Consider the following 15,939-nt stretch of genomic DNA (forward strand, 5'->3'; position numbering starts at 1 on the left):
AAGGGGCCCTGCAGTTGTAGTGTCCTCCAGAGGGGAACTCTTTAGGCCAGTGAAAGGGCCAGCGGGTCAGTCCAGGGGTCCTTGATAGAAGTTGTTAGTTGAGTTCATTTGGGATTCCATTTGTAAGACCATCTATAGCTTGATGGCCTTGATTCTAGAGGAAACAAATTTGACAAGGAGGTTAAAAATACAGGGTCTGAAGGTGAGTAATAGCAAGATGGCTGTCACAGGACCTAGAAAGGGGAGAAGCCATGTTGCCCAACTCCAGAGGTTGGTATAAGAGTTTGAAAGGTGTTGTCTGATTTCGGAAGACTTTTCCTGTAAACGCCGGGTGGCATCTCATACTATCCCTGACTGGTTAGTGTAAAAACAACATTCTTCTCCTAAGAAGGTGCAGAGTCCTCCATTCTCAGCAGTGAGGAGGTTTAGGCCTCGGCGGTTTTGGAGAGTCACTGCTGCCAAAGAGTCTATTTGGGATTGTAGAGTAAGGATAGATTTCGTTATTTCTTGCAAACTGTCTAAGAAATCCTTTGAGAGTGTTTGGTGGTAGGATAATGAAGTAGATAAACTGGCCGTTCCGGTTCCTGTAGCAGTGGCCATTTCTAACTCTGTAAGTAGGGGTATTAGTTGTATGGCCCTGCGCTGATGGACTTGAGCTTTGAGGGGCACTGATAGGGTCTGATTTCCATAGGATTAGAAGTTAAGATAATAAATGTTACACTGTTAACTTTTAGCAAACTTTACTTTTGTTGAAAACCTTGTAAGTTTGGAATTTCAATTATTCCTTGCTATTAATAAGACCTCGTTCAGTCCATATTAACTTAAAATTGGTATAGATGGCTCCTTCCTGATTCTGTAAGTACTTTAAGGTTTGGCTGAGTGCAAACAGCTTGCATATTTGAGCAGACCAATTATTAGGCAATTTTCCTAACTCTGCTTCTACAAGAGTTTCCTTATTACTTACTGAATACCCATTGTGTCTTTTTCCCTTAATCGCCTGGGAGGAAACATCTATTGTCCTGTCCTGAAGGGAGTTCCTCCTGTGTCTGGTCGGACCTTCAGATTTAGATCCCCTGTTAGGAAACCTGCTGGGTTAAGGATTTTTGATAGGAAAGCTACGGGTTGTCAGTGGTCTCAGTGCTTCCGGGCTATGCCCTTGTTTACACTGACAACAAGGTGGTATTGGAGTGTTATAGGGTTACAGAGAAGACCTTCAATTATCAGTTATAGGTTTTAAATTTACCCTGGCTTTTGAAAGAGTAGGGTACACTGTTTTTTCTTTACTACTTCTATCTCTCTTTCTCTTTGACTTCTTTGCCTCTCTCTTTCTGACTCCTCTTTGTCTCTTCTTCTCTCTGACTTTCTGTGTCTCTCTTTCTCTCTCTCTCTGACTCCCTCTTTGTCCCTGTCTCTTCCTCTCTCTGTCTCTGACTTTGTCTCTTTCTTTCTTTCTCTCTGACTCCCTCTTTGTCTCTCTCTTCCTCTGTCTCTCTCTCTGACTTTCTGTCTCTTTCTCTCTTTCCTTTCTGCTGGTCTTTCCCTGCCTCTGCCAGCTGCTTATGCTGCTCTTCTCCCCTCTCCTGGAGAAGTCCGCAGACCAAGAACCCACTGGAAGGAACCAATTCCGGACACAATACGACCGAGCAGGCCAGCAAGGAAAAGCAATATGCTTTTTCGAGACCAACCACAAGTCATTTTATAGAAAGAATAAAGAGTTTTAAATGACCAGAGGGAAGTCAGCTGATACAGTACTCAAGTAAACCTCAGCTTAATCATTGTCAATGCTTAAATATTAATTATATTAAATATAATGCATCTCTCAGATGCGGGCTCTGATAGCCCCGTGGTACTCAATGGCATCTATCTTAATTAGAAAAGTATTTCAGTGTGTGTCTTTCTGAATAGAATTTTGTTTTTCTCATCAAACAGGCTGGTTTTGGTTATGGATTGCCCATATCACGTCTTTACGCACAATACTTCCAAGGAGACCTGAAGCTGTATTCCCTAGAGGGTTACGGGACAGATGCAGTTATCTACATTAAGGTAATAGCTGTAGGTAATAGCTGTAGTCTTCTTGATTTAATATTTCTTTTGATGATAAGAACAGATGTCCATACTTAACTGTAATGAAATTTAACTCTACCACATGCTGTTTAAATAGAAAAAAACTATGGTTTTTTGCCTGGGATCTCACCCATTTTGATAGATGATCCCCTAAAACTATGGGGAAAGAGATTTGTATCCTGGAGTGATTAGGACTCTGTCTATTAATAGGAAAAAAATTGGGTTAGAGAATCATAAGTTATATATCATACAAGTTTAATTTTAACATGAAACACATGAATGGACATTGATACGCCAAACTTTTGATGTACTGCCAAGGCTTTTTCTTTGTATATGGGTCTGCAGATTGGAGTGTCACATTGTCTTTTTTGCAAAAGCTGTACTGACAGTGCATCATTTTAGTTTCTTTAAACCAACAAGTGCATACTCTTTTTGGACTTTTATGCAGTCCTTTACAGATACCTCCTGACTGATTTGACAGCAAGTTTTATGTGACTTTCCTTCATGAGTCTTTCCAAAACATTCATCTTAGTTTTCAAGGAAACATTCCCCTTTTTATTCTTTGCTTATGTAATAAATTTTGTAATTATCATGACAGAATTGTACAAACAGATTTGGGAACAAGCGCAAGTGACTCTTGGTAAGCATATAGCTTACCTAATGGACACAGAAGCACTTAGTCTGCTTGCCTGGAGTGTTCAATGCATTAAGGAGGGTTCCACACATTTTACATGGTTGGAAAAACACTAGGTTCCATCATTCCCCTTCTTCGGCTAACTGGTGGCTGTTTATGCCTGATTTAGTGACTCTAGTTTCTTGTTCTGGCCACTAGATGGCATCTATTTTATAGGAAATGTTGAAGAATTTATATTGGAAAAAATATCTGAAAAGACTAAATTCTTTCTAGATGGTATTTTTTGTTTTTTTAACCATGTCAATTGCGAGGGAAAAGGGCAACATCAATGCAATGTTTTTCTTTTTTTTTTTTTTTGAGACGGAGTCTCGCTCTGTGTCACGTAAGCTGGAGTGCAATGGCATGATCTCGGCTCACTGCAACCTCCGCCTCCCGGGTTCAAGCTGTTCTCCTGCCTCAGCCTCCCGAATACCTGGGATTACAGGCGCCTGACTAATTTTGTATTTTTAGTAGAGATGGGGTTTGACCACACTGGCTAGGCTGATCTCGAACTCTTGACCTCAGGTGATCCGCTTGCCTTGGCCTCCCAAAGTGCTGGGATTACAGGCATGAGCCACCACACCTGGCCCAGTGCAATGTTTTTATGACAAAATGTAACATTTTGATCTAGCCCAGGAGTGTCCAATCTTATGGCTTCCCTGGGCCACAGTGGAAGAACAGCTGTCCTGTGCCACACATAAAATACACTAATGATAGCTGATGAGCTTAAAAAAGATTGCACACAAAAAAATCTCATAATGTTTTAAGAAAGTTTACAAATGTGTTGAGCTTCATTCAAAGCCATCCTGGGCCGCATGCAGCCTGTGGGCTGTGGATTGGACAAGCTTGATCTAGCCTGTAGATCAAGAAATTCTGGAATATTTAGAGAAATATGGAGGTGAAAGGTTTTTTGTTCTACCTTAGGGAAAATAGAAGATAAGAAGTCTTAGAGAATCATTAAAATTGTCAACATCAAAGACTTTAGCATTATCAGAATGAGATTTTCTGGTTCAGGATGTTCTGCATCTTAGGAAATGCCTTTGGCCTGGGATGGAAATACTACTGAAAAATCCTAACTTGAAGAAGATAACTAGAAATGTAGTTTATCTCAGGTTCCAGTGACTTATAGGAAGCTGAAATACAATGGAGAATTACTGGTAATAATATATGGAAAACTGAAATCATGCATGATGCAGAAATCTTGTGCACAGTGACTGAAATTGGAGGCTGGAGAAGACACGGATTCAAACCCAGGGCCAATAAATGTTCACGAAAAAGCTAAGATGCCTTAGACATAGATTTCTATTTATTAATAATGTTATAATGAGTTTTTAAATTTTTATGTATTTATAGAGACAATGTCTTGCTTTGTTGCCAGGCCGGAGTGCAGTGGTACAATCATAATTCACTACAGCCTTGAACCCCTGGGCTTCAAGTGATCCTCCTCTCTCAGTCTCCCAAGTAGTTAGGACTACACCCATGTGCCACCATGTCCAGCTGATATTTTTATTTTTTGTAGAGACAGGATCTTGCTATGTTGCCCAGGCTGGTCTCCAACTCCTGGGCTCAAGCAATCTTCCTTTGTAAGCCTCCCAAAGCACTGGGATTATAGGCATAAGCCACCGTGCCTGGCTTGTGATGAGTTTTTTTTAAAGCACAGTGACTATGCTGAAAAGAACACTATTTCTTCTAGTAAATAATTAAAATAGAGTTCATTAAATTTATGTACATACATTAAGATACATATATCGATTTGTATGCTTTTACATTTAACCAACTTCTTCAGTTAGCCAACTCTGATCTGGGTCATGTTTTGTGTAAAATTTCAGTCCAGCAGCTTCCAGGATGGCTGGGGAATTACTGTAAGCAACAAACTCAGTCAACCTGCACATCAGTCAGTGCCATAGATTTCATAAATAACACGTTTCAAATATACATACCATTTAAAAGTATATTTAGGTGGTATAAGGATTAATAAGATACTAATAGAATATTATTTAATTTGTCATAACCTTTTTGCCATTGTCTATTTTCTCACATAATGAATTCTAAAAAATGCCAGACTTAATAGGTCTTAGGTTTTTCTTTTTCAGGCTCTGTCAACAGACTCAATAGAAAGACTCCCAGTGTATAACAAAGCTGCCTGGAAGCATTACAACACCAACCACGAGGCTGATGACTGGTGCGTCCCCAGCAGAGAACCCAAAGACATGACGACGTTCCGCAGTGCCTAGACACACGTGGGACATCGGAAAATCCAAATGTGGCTTTTGTATTAAATTTGGAAGGTATGGTGTTCAGAACTATATTATACCAAGTACTTTATTTATCGTTTTCACAAAACTATTTGAGTAGAATAAATGGAAACTGAATTCCATTTGTGCCCGTTAAACCTCCTAAAGGATGAAATTGCACCTATTTTACACTTACATTTTCACAGTTAATTGAACATATTTTTAAACAACTGTAGTTTTGGGCAACTTTTCACTTTGTGGTAGACTTCAGAAGTGTGGAAATCTTCGGGTTTCTATAGGAAACTAGTTTTTTTTTTTTTAAGAAATACTTTCATTTATGTTTGCTAGAAACATTTTCTAAATGATAGTGATTAGCTGGTTCGCCATCTTCCTGTTATTTGGAGGAGTTCTGCCATCTTTTATTCGGTAGTGACAGCTGTAATATGGTCTTCATGTTTATCAGTGACTTGACTACAAGTAAAGCAGAAAACAGTTGCCCTGTAATCACAGAACCAGCCACCCTTCGGCGTCTACATGCATTGTCTTAGCTCTGAGGTTAATTTATCATTTTTAAATTTTATTGTAAAGAAGTGTAATGACTAGCTCTCTGTGGATCTATGCCAAAATCATGGGCCATCTGTTCTAAGTGTACTTCTGATTAATGCAAGGGGAAATTTTTATACTGAAAACAAACAAACAAACTAGCAGCTACTAAAATAGAGAAGAAATTGAGGGCAAAGTAATATGTCTCCAAAACTGAACTGATTGCTTGTTGAGATTACCTAGAAAGCTTTTGGAAAAAAATAGAGCTTTTCTGCATCCTACTCCAGATACACTGAATCAGAATCCCTAGGGCTAGAGCCTAGAAATCTCACTTTTTAAAATGCTTCCAAGGTAAGTCTGATGCCTACCCTAGGTTGGGAACCACTCTTTCAAAGTAAACAGTGATGACACAGCATTTGCTAAAGTAACATCTGTAGGTTTTGGTTTCCACCTATTTAAAGTCAGATTTATAGACTCAAGGAGACAGAAACTGAATCCCACACCTGGTGCAATTAGAAGCATAATTAGAAGCAGAAGAACAAAATGCCACGTAACCAAAGCATCAGAGCCATCATTGCACATGTCTTTTTTTCTTTTTTCTTTTTTTTTTCCAAGACAGGGTCTCGCTCTTTTGCCCAGGATGGAGTACAGTGGCATGGTCAAGGCTCACTGCAGCTTCAATCTTCTGGGCTCAAGTAATCCTTCCACCTCAGCCTCCCATATAGCTGGAACTACAGTTGTGCACTACCACACCCGGCTAATTTTTTGATTTCTTGTGGAGATGAGGTCTCAGTATGTTCCCAGGCTAGTGTTGAACTCCTGAGCTCAAGAAATCCTCCTGCCTGAGTCTCTGAAAGTGCTGGGATTACAGGCGTGAGCCACCACACATGGCCTATTGCACAAGTCTTGACAAACAACATATATTTTCTAAAACTATCCAGATTTCATTATCAGGGAAAAGTTTGCTTAGGTTTATTACAGCAGTCCTTTGCATTTGTATGGTAATTTGTACTTTACAAATACTTTGATATATTATAACTCTACTGGTCTTTGAAATAAAGCGATACAGTGTAGGTGGTATCATTCTCTTTCTCACTCAGTGTGGCCCAGAGTTGCTCAGAATTGGAGCAGAGCCTGAGACGTATCTGCAGATCCTGTCATCAGCTGGCAAGTCCAGGAGACTGTGTCATTTAGAGACTGTGTTGTTAGTTATCCCTCAACATCTTCTAAGGTGGCAGGAAATAATATTGGAAATAACATTTTAAAGTAAAAATTTTAAAGTTTAAAGAAGAGTTTTGCCACTTAAACAGGGGAGCTTTGTCTGGAAAATACATTGAGTTGAAACACTTCATCCTTGGAAGGATTATATAAGATGAACAGTTGTGATAAATGTGTAGATTAGAGGGATGTGAATGGGCAGTTAGTCCAGTGCCCTCATTTAAGAGGCCAAGATCCTGATTCAGAGGAGACATCCTTTGCCCAGAGCTGCTTAGCTAATCTGACCAAATGTTGGGGAAAATGTCTCACCTAACCCACTATTCCTTAATTATGGATTTTGTGAAAAACAATAGAACATGTTAATGAGTAATTTATATTAGTTCGATGTATTACAATTTTTTAGCTTTAAATTACAGTTTTCTTATAATGTTGAAATGTTTTAGAATCCTTTGAATCTAAGTATTTGTTTCCTAAATGAAACATTTGTACAACATTTGATGTTTTTACTTATGAAATATTCTCCTCCCCCAAGAAAATTTAAACTTTTTCTCTCTATTTAAAAGCTAAGAAATGTTTTAAAGGAAAAATGAAATTATCTTCCTTTAGCTTATTTTTAAGGTAAAACAGCTTTTTACTCTGTTATTGTGGTAATGGACAGAATATTACATACAAAAATATTCTGGGAGAGCTTTTTCCTAGTTGGTTTTAAATCATTGTGCTACCTGAAAGGTTTTTAGATTTTATAGGAGCTAATTTGTCCACCAGCATTAATGTAACACAGTGTAGTTATGAAAATATATTGAAGGACAGGAAGTGGACACGAAGTGATTTTTGTAACCTGAGCAGTTAATGAATGTGCCAACATTTTCTAGGAAGGGACAGCAAGAATATTCTGCTCTGTAGTTAAAATACTGGCTGGCTTTTGATGTCTTCATGCTTAATTATGATCACTTTCTTGCACTGTGATGTTTTTACGTGAATATGTTGAAGTAGAAGTCTACCATATTATTTTATACAATGTTTTCTGTATGGCAATAAACTGAAAACATGGATCAACCCTTCTTTTGAAAATAAACTGAGTCAATTTAGCCTTTTAAAAATATAGTCATCTCTTTTAAATAGAATCCTCTTCCGCCATCAAGGCTCAACATTTTGTAAGCATCCAAAAAATTGGTAATTAGGGGGCTTGCACTAAATTTCACTATCTTCAGTAGAGAGGAACTGTTTGGAACTTAGATTTCCAATGTGTATATTCTAATGGAGAAAGCAAGAGGTAGAGTTTGTATGTTTGACTTACCTTAGATTTTTATTTTCCATACATACTGCAGATGATTGACTTGTTGCATAAATGAAGATCTTCTGTTGTGTGCTTTTCAAACACTGTAAATAAATTTGAAATTTGAATAACTTTCCACAGTATAACTGTAAAAAAAAAAAAAAAGTCTTAATTTAACCAGCATTACCCTCTGCTTGTACCAATTGAATGGCAGAACTACTATAGTCAAAAATAAATTCCTATCCTATTTTTAATTGATGGGATATAGGCAGCACAATTTCCCTTCATTGTTGAAGCCAACAAGTTCCGTAACAGAACTCCAGAGGTAAATAGCTGGGGAAACTGTTAGTTTTAAGGTCCCGCTGTTGCTCTGTGAATGACTAATCAGAGGAAGCCAAAAATCAGCCAACTAATTTCAGTTTATGTCTTTAATTGTGATGTAAGTGTGAAGTTTCTACATATGGGTAATCAGGGTTGAGTTAGGTAATTTGCAAACATGACTTTTGCTGGAGGAACTTTTAATCATGTCTTATTAATTTCTGGTCCCAATAATTAATTTTCTTACAGTCAAACCCAATGCACTTGAAAAATAATATAATTAATACTGTGTGAAGAATTTTTTGCATGTTAAAAAAAGCAAACCACTAGTTTGCTTAGTTCTGGCATTCATAAACTACTGTACCTTCTGTTCTATTGACATGTTTGGAAAAAAGAATTGAACATATGTACCACCCCCCTCTTTCTAGAGTCTCCACAGTTCTTTAGCAATTGCTAACCATAGGTTTTTAATAGCAAAAGACAAGATTGTCAGTTTTTGGTGCAAAACTCTACTCTTTTTGGTTGACTTGGAAAAGCTGTTGTTTATGTTGGGAATTGTGACAGCTGTCTTTTACTTTGTTAAATTAGCAATTATTTAGCAAAAATACTGAGTTTCACCCCAGTAAAATAAACTTCCACGTGAGAGTTGTGTTCATTCAAGGGTTATTTTTTGAGAGTGGAAGTACATTTCCTGCATTTGTCACAGATAATATCAGAAATTTTGTTGTTTTGATTAAAATGTTGCCATCTACTTATAAGTTAAAAATGCTGAGAAGGTTTTTTTTGGAAACAGTTTATGAGGCCAGGACATTTTTAAGTTTGACTCAAGTATAAAAAGCCACAGTATTCTTGCCATGGTTTTGTACTTAGATGTCTCTCATTATGGGATTCAGAATGTGACAGTTATAGTACTACATGAAAATACTTAATATAGAGTTCTACAGTTACAGTATTGCATGAAAATACAGTATGGTATGAAATTATTTGTCCAAAACTGTACTCCAGAAATGGAGACCATATGATTATATAACTATAAAATAGGATGGGACAGAGAAAAATATGTCTGTATTACAGTGTAAACATATCTGGTTTAATATGAACTATTTCTTTTCATCTCTTTACTCTCAGTATCTCCATAATGCCCAGTATGTAGTAGGCACCTGTAATTGTGAAGCAGCCTCGTTGTCTGGGGTAAATACCAAGGTTCTTGGTCTCATGGCCAAGGAGATCGAGGTCGCAGACACACACAGTTTGGAGCAGGAGTTTAATAGGCAAAAGGAAAGAACAGCTCTGTTACAGAGAGGGGTTCCGAGCAGGTTGCCAAGTTGTAGTAAAAATGTCAGGGTTTTTATAAATGGCCTAGTGAGGATGGGGCTCATGAGGAGGGGATGTCTTATCCTCCTAGGGTCCGAGGACGCTTTAGTTGGGACCAGGTGTGCTATCTGTACAGAGCATAGCTTTTTATCAGCTCTTATCCCATTCCTTGACCACATAGGCTCTTAGACTCTTAGTCTATGTTTCTTTGTCCAGCTTATCTGGAAGGGAGAGTTTCTCTGTCTGTTCCCATACATCTTGCAGCTGCAGGCATCCCCCCAGTCTGCTTTTAGCTTCCTTATCTTAGTGCCCCTAAAGGGAAAGGAATGTGCTTATTAAGGGCCACTGTTTTACTGGGGTTAACTGCATGAGGTCAAAAAGAGAGCTATATTTGAGCTGCTGTTTGTTAAAGGAAAAGTTTTCTGCCGGGGACTCGCTTTACCCTGTCTACCTAAATTCTTTCTGCCTTCTATAACAATTGTATGCTCAGTAAATACATAAGGAATAATGAACTTAATAACATTTTTTTTCCATTCTCAAAATGATACTTAAATGACTCAGTACAACAAAGAAACTGAGTAGTAACCAGTGCAAAACTAGCAAAAGGATGAAATACACAAGAAAATGAGAGAATTTAAGAGGAGTAGCAAAACAGCACTGCTAAAGTTACGGGTTTATTTTAAAGTTTAAAATAGAAGTAAACAAGCAAACACACTGATAATGGTTAGGCTTTCTGGCCCCACCGCACAAATCTCATCTTGAATTATAATCTCCACATGTTAAGGGAGAGACCAGATGAAAGTAATTGGATCATGGGGGTGGTTTCTCCCATGCTGTTCTCGTGATAGTTCCCATGAGATCTGATGGTTTTATAAGTATTTGGTAGTTCCTCCTGCATTCATTCTTCCTGCTGCCCTGTGAAGAGGTGCCTTCCACCATGATTGTGAGTTTCTGGAGGCTTCTGCAGCCTTGCGGAACTGTGAGTCAGTCCTTTTTATTATAAATTACCCCGTCTCGGGCAGTTCTTTATAGCAGTGTGGGGATGGACTAATACTCGCTGGGTTAGCTGGGGTAGGTAAAGCCACAGCTGTGGCAGCAACCAGCTAGTGGGTGTCCCTTGATGGAGGCTTTGCAGGCTGCAGCAGAAGGGACCCTTCAGATAAACCTCCAGTCAGGAAAGGAAAAGGCCCAAATAAACAGTATTTAGATTTTTTTTTTAAAGGACATAACTACCAATAGAGATTTAAAATAATCATAAGAATACCATTAACTTTATGATAAAAATTTTGTAAGTGGAGAAGAAATGGATATATTTCTAGGAAAACAGTAGAAGATCCATCTAAGATTTTGACAATTTAAAACAACCACTAAGGAAATGGAATCAGTAATCACAAGTCCACCTTGCCAAAAGACAATTTTTGAAAGATGAATGTTACCAAAACATCAAGAAACTGATAATTCCTGTCTTATAGAAACTTTGAAATGAGAGAAAGCTACCCAACCCATTTCAGAAAGTAAAATCTCAAAGCTACACTTGAGCAAAGACTGTGAAATATTAATAGACCAATCTTGTTTATGAACAAGAAAATTGCTGATGAAATATTGGCACATTGAATGTAGCAGTGCATAAAATATTGTATCATGAGCAAAAGGAGAATCTTTCCCAGGAACAGGAGGATGTTTTAATAAAAATATGTAATTTACCTAACTACAGATTAAAGGAGAAAAACTATATGATCACATCAACAGAAACAGGAAATTCAGTTTCTTTGGGGGATAGTTGTAATTAAAACTGCTTAACTCACTTATATAAGCCATTAGTGGATGTTACAATAAACCTTGTATAGTGTCAGATGTAAGACAGACATACTGGAATTGTCTATGAGGTTGGATCCATGGGCCTGCCATGGAAAATTTGTTGAGTAATATGTCAAAGTCGTCACCATTTGCCAGGCGTTGCAAGTATCACCATTTGCAAGGTGTTAACAAAAAGTTACCTGCCTATGGATTCTCCTTTCTAACTCTGACCTACTATTTTGGAGCATAGAGGAAAGAAACATCTTATGTTTCTGTGTTTGGGTAAACATTAGACTTATAAAAGGGCCTAGGGTTTTTTTGTTTGGTAAACCATTGCCTTTCCTGCTTTGGTGTGGCAAATCTTCCTTTGGAGAAAAAGGTCCCTTTCATCTTAAAACCAACTCTCAGTGACCAACAAAAGCAACAAATAGGAACAACCACCAATTAAGAACCATCAGGTGATACCTCATTTGCTGTGGTGCACAGCTGAACTTGATTGTTGCTCTTGGATCAGGGTTGGCTTGATAAGGACTCACTTAACCAATGGAAAGTAAGGTTAAATCTTTGTAAGCAATGCTCCTGATGCGAATCACCTGGAGATCTTGAGCAAATGCAGACTGGTTCAGCAGATCTGGAGTGGGGCCTGAGATTCTGCATTTCTAACAAGTTTCCTGGTGATATTAATGCTGCTGGTCTGTGAGCCATACTTTGAGTAGCAAAGGACTAAAGGTTGTGAGATAAACTGCTTTTAGCAGCCCAAAGGGCCAGCTGGAAAGACGAGACCAGTTACAGAGCAAATGGCGAGACAGATCTGGTAATCTGATTCTTAGAGTACTTAAAAAAGATAAGAAGGATCTATTCCTGATATCCAGGGTACTTGGTGGATGTGTCCATGACCTCGAGATCGAAAACCCATTAGTTAATCTTTGTGAAATCTGAATTTTAGGGATCTTACCCAGTGAACATATAACTAGTGGAAATCCTGATAATTGGCTAATGCAAGGAAGTGATACTCATGTGTAATGCTTATCTTTGTATCCATTTCATGGGGAAGGTCATGGAAGACGACAGCGAACTTGAGTGGTTAATGAGAGCTTCACTAATGTTGTCTGCTCCAGGCAATAAGTGAAGTCTCTGGCAGTGGGAAGCATGGACCCAAGACCGAAAGCTCTGGCACTTTATGGCAGTGGTGGGGGGTAGATAGGACTTAGTGTGGCCCCTTAAAGAGCAAGGTCCAAGTGATTTTCTCTGGTGAATGTCGATGTGGATCTAGTCTCCAGGGTTAGATCCAGGCAGGTAACATCAAAGTCAGTTGGTAAGACCTCTTATGCCTGTGAATGGAAGGCCCTGATAAAACTTCATTATTAATGTTCTGCATTAATTTAGCAGATGACTATAGTCATTTCACATAATCTAATACATGAATGTCCTGTATGGGTGACTGCTGAGGGTTTAACAAAGGAGAGTCCATTTATATTTGGCTGGTAAGATCGATGCTTCTGTCACTACTGATGGGCAAGGATATTAACATCAATATCTAAAAAAATTCTGAGATTTGGATTGTGATGTGTTAAATTTCTAGACCAATTTGAGGAGAATTTAACAATAGCTTTTCATTTTATGAACATGGTGTATATCTTTTTTGCGGGGGGTGAGGACAGAGTCTTGCTCTGAGATCACCCAGGCTGGAGTTCAGTAGCATGATCTTGGCTCACTGCAACCTCTGCCTCCTGAGTTGAAGCAATTCTCCTGCCTCAGCCTCCCCAGTAGCTGGGATTACAGGCAAGCGCCATCACGCCTGACTAATTTTCGTATTTTTAGCAGAGACAGGGTGTCGCCACCTCAAGGGATCCACCTGCCTTGGCCTCCCAAAGTGCTGGGATTTATAGGCATGAGTCACCGTACCCAGCCAGACATAGCATATATCTTCCTTTACATAGATTGCCTTTGATTTCTTTCATTGTTATTTTGTAGTTTTCAGCTTACAGATTCCGCGCATATTTTGTTAGACTTAAATCTAAGTATTTGCTTTTTTTTTTAACTTACAAATTTTTTTTAAAAAACATTTTTCCTTTCCAGTGTTCATTGCTAATACATTTCACGTTTGAATCTCCAGTTCAAAAAAATCATGGCCTCTGGAGTTTTACTGAGGACTAGAGATAGCTAAGTAACATAGTTCCACCTTATCCACTTGGTCTTTGATGTGGTGTCCATAATTGAGTAAATGGCAGTATGTCCAATGGCAACACCATGAACTTGACTTTGCCCTCTTGTCTAGCCCTCTCCATTTAGACTTGGAAGGGTCAGCAGTAAAATTTCACTGGCCCGGTCCAGGGCTGCTTGAGTGTTACTGTTTTGTGCCACAATATGATGTGGCCAGACTACTTTTCTAGTTTCGAGATTATTTTGGAGCTTTATATTGGGTATGTTCTTATCCAAGTATCATTAGGGGCATTGATCTCTGATGCCCTTTTCTTTCTTATCTTCCAAATGGCAGGCAGTAAATGGCTTATTAAGCAAGTATAAGATTCAAGATCTCAGCCCCAAAGATACATTTGTAGATGCCAGGCTTAACATTCCTGAGGCTCTCAGAGAAAACTTTTCCCTCTATAGACTCCCCATTTTAAGAAGGAGGCACAGGGCTTGGTTGGCCCATTTAGTTAGTGACACACCTATATTACTCTCCTTGGCATCTTACCCCAGCCCATCCATTGGGTTGTGTCAGTCTTTTATTTCTAAGTGAGGATCCAGTCAACAGGAGGCACAAGAGATAGAACCAAATACCATAATGCCTCCTTCTATTCCACTATGAACAGTCAAGGACACTGGAGGCCTCTGGGTGGGACACATAGGCGTTCAAGAGCCTCTGAGCTTAAAGATATGTGAGTGGAGCTAACTAGACTGTCCAGGTTTGGTCTACACTGTAATTTTTTTTTTTTTTTGGAGGCAGAGTCTTGCTCTTGCCCAGGCCAGACTGTAGTGGCGTGATCTCAGCTCAGTGCAACGTCTGCTTCCTGGGTTCAAGTGATTCTCCTGCCTCAGCCTCCAAGTAGCTGGGACTACAGGTGCCTGCCACCATGCCCAGCTAATTTTTGTATTTTTAGTAGAGACGGGGTTTCACCGTGTTGGCCGGGCTGGTCTCGAACTCCTGAGCTCAAGTGATCCTCCTGCCTTGGCCTCCCAAAGTGTTGGGATAGCAGGCATGAACCACCGTGCTCAGCCTCTCTGTAAATCTTGAGTCGGCACTGAGCTCATGAAAGCTGTACTGAATGGGTTTCTTTAGATTTTCATTTTCATGTTTGCCCCATTTATGCTAATATTAATTAATGGAAAATAATTCACCTACTTTGCTTCTCTCTGACCAACATAGGGGCAGGATCTGTGGAAAGACATTTACCACCTGTTTGAAAAGGTCAGTGTGCTGATATTCACTAACTACTACCCCCACAACTCCACCTCCCCCAAACCTGATAGATGCTATAATTTCTGCAGTCCAATCACTATTCTTCCCAAACTCCATGAGCCAGATTTTATACATACTTTGCGTGATCATAAAACTCTGTACTATTATAGATATAAAACCATTTAATTTCATAGATACCTTCAATGGTGGCATCACTGGGTCCTCTCTTGGATAGCATAGTCCTATGACTAAATGGGTCAGTCGTTGATCAGGCTTCATGAGAATATGATCGCTGGGAGAAATATACAGCTAATTTAACAACAAATGACTGTCCTAATTCTGGAGACCTGGAAAGTATTGATAAGAGTATAGTGATCATAAGCAGACATTGGGTGCTTTAGCAAAGCCAATTTGCCTGCATCCTCTGGAAGGTAAAGAAGATCTCCTCTCTCTTAGAACTTAATCAAACTCTTGGCATCCACAGAAGGCTAGGAGGATGTAATGAATACTTACCATTTTTGTGGAAGCTCACAACCTTTTGAATGGCCTTTCTATACTTTAGTGAACCTCCATGTTATGAACCTTACTTCCTCAAGTCTCTCTTGCTGCTAGGAGGCAGACAGTAACTTTGGTAATTAGAAACATCTGCACTTAGCAACATGAAGCACAAGTTCTGTGCAGTTGTCCATATGCTGTCATGAGTTTTGCCATATGTATCATCTGGCTTTCAGAGGACCTTTCATGGTTGTCAGGTTAAGTTCCTGATACAGAAGTGGCATCGGTGCTGGTGTTAATGGCTGCAGTAAAGTCAAATTCCTAGATTTTAGTGCTCTGTGGTAGCAGAGAGAATGGTGGTAGTTTATTTTTTCTTTCCTTTTTTTAAAAAAAAAAACAAAACCTTTTTCATGTTGAAGTTCACATGACCTACAACTAACCATTTTAAAGTGTAATTCAGTGGCATTCAGTACATCCACAATGTGCAATCACCACCTCTGTCTAGTTCCAAAACATTTTTATCACCCTAAAAGGAAACCTTGCACCCATTAAACAGTGGTAGTTTCTCTATCATGCCACTTTTGTAGCATGCTTTGGGGTCTTA

The 15,939-nt window shown here is 39.0% G+C and overlaps 1 protein-coding gene across 50 annotated transcripts in view; it reads left to right on the forward strand.

The window, feature by feature from the left end:
- PDK1 (pyruvate dehydrogenase kinase 1) overlaps positions 1 to 15,939 on the forward strand; it is a 169,147-nt gene that overhangs the window by 35,516 nt on the left and 117,692 nt on the right. For 20 of the 50 annotated variants that reach the window (XR_010150152.1, XR_010150153.1, XR_010150151.1 and 17 more), the window contains 2 exons: positions 1,930 to 2,043; positions 4,831 to 5,025. Coding sequence is in view for 3 of the 50 variants with exons in the window: in XM_009443766.5 (XP_009442041.1) it covers positions 1,930 to 2,043; positions 4,816 to 4,971 (270 nt within the window). In the remaining 47 variants the exon portion in view is untranslated. Of the gene's footprint in view, positions 1 to 1,929; positions 2,044 to 4,815; positions 7,833 to 14,807; positions 14,850 to 15,939 lie in introns of those variants that run through there. The other 30 variants (XR_010150149.1, XR_010150150.1, XR_008546823.2 and 27 more) reach the window with 10 other exon arrangements.

The sequence above is a fragment of the Pan troglodytes genome, chromosome 13 (genome assembly GCF_028858775.2).
Source record: "Pan troglodytes isolate AG18354 chromosome 13, NHGRI_mPanTro3-v2.0_pri, whole genome shotgun sequence".
NCBI lineage: Eukaryota > Metazoa > Chordata > Mammalia > Primates > Hominidae > Pan > Pan troglodytes.